The sequence below is a fragment of the Lycium barbarum genome, chromosome 11, assembly GCF_019175385.1.
Source record: "Lycium barbarum isolate Lr01 chromosome 11, ASM1917538v2, whole genome shotgun sequence".
Classification (NCBI taxonomy): domain Eukaryota; kingdom Viridiplantae; phylum Streptophyta; class Magnoliopsida; order Solanales; family Solanaceae; genus Lycium; species Lycium barbarum.
In genome coordinates this window covers 15,497,496-15,503,495 of record NC_083347.1, presented here as the reverse complement: position 1 = coordinate 15,503,495, position 6,000 = coordinate 15,497,496, and the positions used below count along the sequence as shown (strand labels likewise).

Here is a 6,000-nt window from a genome sequence, read left to right as displayed (position 1 = left end):
CGTGTTGTTCCTCCCACTCGAATCATAAGGTCTTGTTGATTACTGGTTCAAGCCGTAAAATCAGCCACTGATACTTGTATTAGGGTAAGCTTCCTACATTACACCTCTTGGGGTGCAGCCCTTCTAGGTTATTCTATCTACTTCCTTTTCCTATGAACTTTCTTTGTTAATTTCATCGTCACTCTTATTGTTTGGAGTTCAAGTTAGTGTAAAGGCCTTTTAGACCATCATGTCACGTCACATTTATCTGTTAGTAGCAGGTAACCTGTCTTATTTTTAATATTACAAGTCTCACATGTTAAGAAAATTTACTTGTAAATATAATTTGAGTGATCTGATAGTGTAAAAGTACTCTTACACGAACAATGTATGTAATATAAACTCGTTTCTTTATAGTAGCAATCAATACTATAGAGACAGAGTATGAGACTATTTATGACTTATTATTGTAAATAGGACGTATTCTTTTCACTAATATTATGTATCTTTTGTAAGGTATGAGTATAATTCAACATGAGGATAATAAGGAGCTTAAAAATCCAGAGAAAGATGTACAGTAATCATTACAATGCAAACAAGCAGAGAACCAAAAATGGGAGCAATATTTTTGCTAATCTTTAGCCACACATATGTAACAATGTCCTTAACCAATGGAGCAATTCAATAATAGGATCCATTACTCAAACTACCTCTTCTTTTCTCCCTTGAAATAACAATACTCTCTAGTTTCCTAACACGGAAAAAAAAGAGTGGTGGTCCTCCATCCATAAGGAAATAGGTCCACCACCACCAAAAACTACTTGTATTAATCCTAATTTGTTAATTTAATTTCCTCCTCCTCCTTCCTCCACCACAATGCATAACCCTCCGTACGGAAAAGCTCCTCGATATGGCGGGGAGTATTACTATGAAGAAAGGCGAAGAGGAGGAAACTGTTGTGTTAGATGCATCTGCTGTGTCTACTGCTTCCTGTTTTTCATGATCCTTGTTGCAGCTGCCCTCGTCTTCTATTTTTACGCGTACTACGATCCCAAAATGCCCACTTACAAATTCCAATCCCTCGATGTTAAGGAATTCGGATATCAACCTGATTTCAGTGTCACCGCGGATCTTATTATAACAATGAAAGCCGATAATCCCAACAAGATGATAGGATTTATTTACGGGGAAGATAGCTCGATCAACGTGACATATAGCGATTCAACAATTTGTTCGGGAAAAGTACCAGCTTTCCATCAGGGTCACAAGAATACAACTATAATGCAAATTGAACTAAAGGGGAAAAGTCAATTTGGATCAGGGCTTTATGAGGCATTGCAAGATAATGAGAAACATGGGAGAATTCCATTAAAGATAATGGTTAAGGTACCTGTGCAAGTTGTTTTGCGAGATATTAAATTAAGGCAAATCAATGTGTTTGTAAATAGCACATTGATTGTGAATAATTTGAAGCCTGGACAGAAACCTGAGATTGAAGATAGCAAACCCACGTTCAAAGTTAAATTCTGATAAAATCTCTCCTGTTACTCTTCATCGTTTTACATATTGAAAACATTTTTTTAAGTGTGTACGGTTGAATTTATTGGTTCATGACATTAGAAAAACGAACCATGGCTCTCTTGCCTTGTATCAATAATGAGCTAGTTTCTGAAATATATCATACAAGTATATAAGGATTAATTGAGAGCCCACATAGTTTTGTAGGCTTTTTCTTTTGCAGTTTACAAGGTTTCTCATGATCTGAACAAATAAAGATTGGATCGCCTACCTTGTTACATTTGCCCTTTGAGTACTGCATAAATTAGCAACTTGCACAATTCAGATTTTACCTTTTCTATCATTTGCATAAGTAACAGGCAGCCCGGTGCATGAATCCTGCTTTGGGTATGGTCCGGTGAAGAGTCATACCACATCTGCACAATTATTTGACGACAAATTTTTCATCCTTTTTTTTGGTCAAGTGGATAATTATATATAAAAAAAATATGTTCAACTACCTGCTAGTTTAAGGGTAACACTCATAGGTAATTTTGTAGAGTTTGGTACTACATAATTTACTATTACAACCCATAACTTGCTATCAAAAGTAGTTCCTAGAATATCTGCTCATACAATGTCCTTCGCAAACATCGGAGGAACTACCGAAATCCTTGTACCATCAAGAAAGTTCTTTAATTCCTTGCTCCTTCCTTAACTAGAACAAAAAACAAAACTTAAAAGAGAGCTACATATTAATTTACAAGGCATGACAAATATTCATATCATTGCCAAAGCACAATATTGATTTGATCTTTCAGAGACCTATTCTGGAGTGATTTCTTATTCTTGTCCCCAGTCCACTTCACCAGCAAATCAATATATAGTAGTATTATTTTTAAGTTCCAACTTCAATAAACTTCAAGAGAATACTTCTGCCAGTGAAAATTACTTCTCTACCTATAAAAAGTTAAATTATTGGCACTGAAATGCTCCTAAGTATAATAAATATGTAGTGCATTGAGCAACCGTACAAGAATGTCTTATTTACAGAATTACAGTCACTTAAGATCCTATTGTTATTTCTCCTGAACATATTTATTAGTCAAATATTCCTGAACATCTTTTATTAATTAGTCCTGTGCTGTAGCAAAAAAGAAAATTGCCTGGGCGACTTATGCCTGATCAACAGAAAGGATTCGTTTTTTACTCAAAATGTATAAACACCTACTTTCAAGTCCTGATAAAACCATTTCTTCAAATCTTGGCGGTGTGAAGCATAATGGTTTTGAATTCTGTCCATGAAAATGAAAAGAACTACAATCGCCATACAGTACTATAGCAAGTATGAGAAAAAGCTGAACTCCTTTGATTTATGATTCTGCAAATTTTTAGAGGCAATGATATAGAACTATCAATTGTGCCTACAGTGCTTGTACTACTAGTAGGTTAGTAGTTTAGATTTTGTATCTCCAATTAATTACTAATAGCGTTACGCTTCGTCCTTCAAGAAGCTGATTGATCAAAAATTAAGAATTGAATAGATTTTCAACTGGACATAGTTGCATGATCATCAAAGAGTACTTCCTACCTTTCTAACAGAGCATTTAGCTGAAGAACTTTAACCGTGCTATCAAAGAATACACTTTTTGTGGTAAATTTGTTCAATTTCAACTTGAACTTGGATTTCATTAAGTAGGTGTTTGGCCATGAAAACCAAATATTTTTCACTTGATTTGGTAGTTTGGAGTTGGAGTTGAAGATGGAGTTGTGTTTGGTTATAGTTTTTGCAAAGAATATTTGGTTGTTTGAATGTATTGAAAGTGAAAAAAGTGTGTGTGTGTGTGTGGGGGGGGGGGGGGGGGGGGGAAGAGTGAAAAATAAGTTTTGGTTGTTTTCCAAATTTCAAATACAACTTTAAGTTGTATTTGAAATTTTTATGGCCAAACACCATAAAGTAAAAAAAGTGAAAATATATTCCGGAAAAAAATGAATAATTCTCATGGACAAACGGGCCCTTAATTAGAAGAATAGAAAGAGATGTTAAAAAGAACAGTCGTGGAAACTTGGGAATCTAAAGCAGATCTTTCTTGTATACAGAGGCGGACCCACATGGAAGAGTGGGAGTGCACACCCTTCGAAAAAAATTACGTATATATATATATGTGAATATACCTTGAGAAATTAATATATATTTAATTGTGCACTCTAACAAACGAAATTGTCTTTGGGGCAAGTTGGTTGTAACTATTGCTTCTTTTACATGTCACTCCGGATCGAATCCGAATGTCACTTTTAATTATTTTTTTGAGCCTATTTTTAGGAAAACAAAAAGCGTTAAATGAGTTCGCCCAGATTCGAACCTGCACTGTCACCACATGTTGCACAGCCTTAGCCACTGAGTTATCTCTTTCATTTGCTTCACTATATTAAATTTTATTTATTACACATATTTGACCTATATACTTGTATTTTCGTCACTGCTATGCTATTAATGAGCGATCCGATATGGTATTATTCCTCGGTCGTCATTAAATTTTTTGTTGGTGTTTATGTTAAGATAATGGTGCTTCCGCCATCTTAAAATCCTGAGTCCACCTCTACTTGTATATCCCTCGTGTCGAGAGCTACTTTTTTGAATTTCAAGGCAGCACAGCACACCTTGGTCGTGGATGATTTTTGATTATCTACTTTAGGCTATAAGATTTTGTTCAATTACCATTCGAAGATTTGGAGTATGCATATGAAAGTGTCAATTTCTACTTTCCAGCTTGTTTCGCCATCAAATTTAGGAGTTAAAAATTTATATGATCACTCAATTGGTCATTATAGTCACTCAACTTTGGGTAAGTAGTCTCTATAGTCACCTAACTTTGTTTTTTCTTCCAAAAGTCACTCATTGGGTAATTAGTTTCCATAGTTATTTTAGCCGGTTATATAATTTCCGGTACATATTTAATGACGTGATAGTTATAATTTCTTTTTAAAAAATATCTTAAAAAACTAACAATAATTAAGAGTCTGTTTGGATAGACCAGCTTATATGTCATTTTTAACTTTTTTGGATGTTTGGTAAAATAGAAAAGTGCTTAAAATAAGCCAAAAATAAGAAGTTGGGGAACCCTAACTTTTTCCTTTTTGGCTTAAAAGCCATTTTGGTTTGATCAACGATTTTACTCTTTTATCCCTTATACTTTCTTCTAATTTCAATATTACCCTCACTACTAAAAACTCTAAACTATCATCTTTCCCTTTCAACAACTTATTTTCAAGTTCAGCATTTTTATCCAAACACGTAACTGCTTATTTATAAAATAACTTTCAGCACTTAAAAAGTACTTTAAGCCAATTTTTCTCAACTAATCCAAACATGCTTTAAATTTATTTATTTAGGATCCAATTCATCATAATCAGTGCATATAACTAAATTTTAGGATATTATTCATCATTAATACATAAAAATAATGAACTTAGACAATATGCCTCAAGCAATACTGCAAGACATAAATAATAATAAAAAATAATATTCTAATAATATAAATTCTTTTTTTTTATTTCCCACCCGGTGTTCGGTACCCGCATTGGAGCCTGACTATATCCGGATTCGCATCGCGTAGGGCCCCATTCAGGGGGAAGCGCTTCCTACCAAGGAATTTTTCATACCCAGAACTCGAACCCGAGACTTCTGGTTAAGAGAGGAGCAGCCCCATCCGCTACACCACATCCTTTAGTGGTAAGAATATAAAATTCTATCAAATTAAACAAGTGAGCCATTAAACCCAATTAGCCGGATTGTCAGCAATAACAACTAAAGTCTACAAAAAGTAACTGAAACAACACTAATAACAACCGTACAAGATTTGACCATCCGACAAAAAAGTTAAATCTTCTTTGATATTAACAGTTGATGCTGGTAGTAACTTTTTGTCAGATGGTTAAATCTTCTTGGGTTGTTATTAGTGTTGTTTCAGTAACTTTTTGTAGACTTTAGTTGTTACTGCTGATAATCCGGCTAATTGGGTTTATTGGCTCACTTGTTTAATTTGATAGAATTTTATATTCTTAGAATTTTTTTATTGGACTATTATTTATGCCTTGCAGTATTACTTGAGATATATTGTCTAAGTTCATTTTTATGTATTAATGATGAATAATATCCTAAACATTAGTATTACATGCACTAATTATGATGAATTGGATCCTAAATAAATAAATTTAATTATTCTTAATTTTTTAAGATATTTTTTAAAATAATATATATATATATATATATATATATATATATATATATATATATATATATATATATATATATATATAAAATCCACGTCATTAAATATGTACCGGAAATTATATTTCCAGCTAAAATGACTATAGAGGTCAATTATTCAAAGTTGAGTGACTATGAAGGACAATTACGCAAAGACCAAAGTTGAATGATTTTTTACGGACAAAACAAAGTTGAATGACTATAGAGGGCACTTACCCAAAGTTGAGTGACTTTTAAAAGACAAAACAAAGTTG

General features: G+C 33.2%; 1 protein-coding gene across 1 annotated transcript; it reads left to right on the top strand.

The window, feature by feature from the left end:
- Nucleotides 1-585: 585 nt before the first annotated feature.
- Nucleotides 586-1,970, top strand: LOC132617339 (NDR1/HIN1-like protein 6). The gene has a single exon (XM_060332330.1). It carries the CDS (start codon nucleotides 856-858, stop codon nucleotides 1,507-1,509), a length of 654 nt encoding a protein of 217 aa, XP_060188313.1. The 5' UTR covers nucleotides 586-855; the 3' UTR covers nucleotides 1,510-1,970.
- Nucleotides 1,971-6,000: the final 4,030 nt, after the last annotated feature.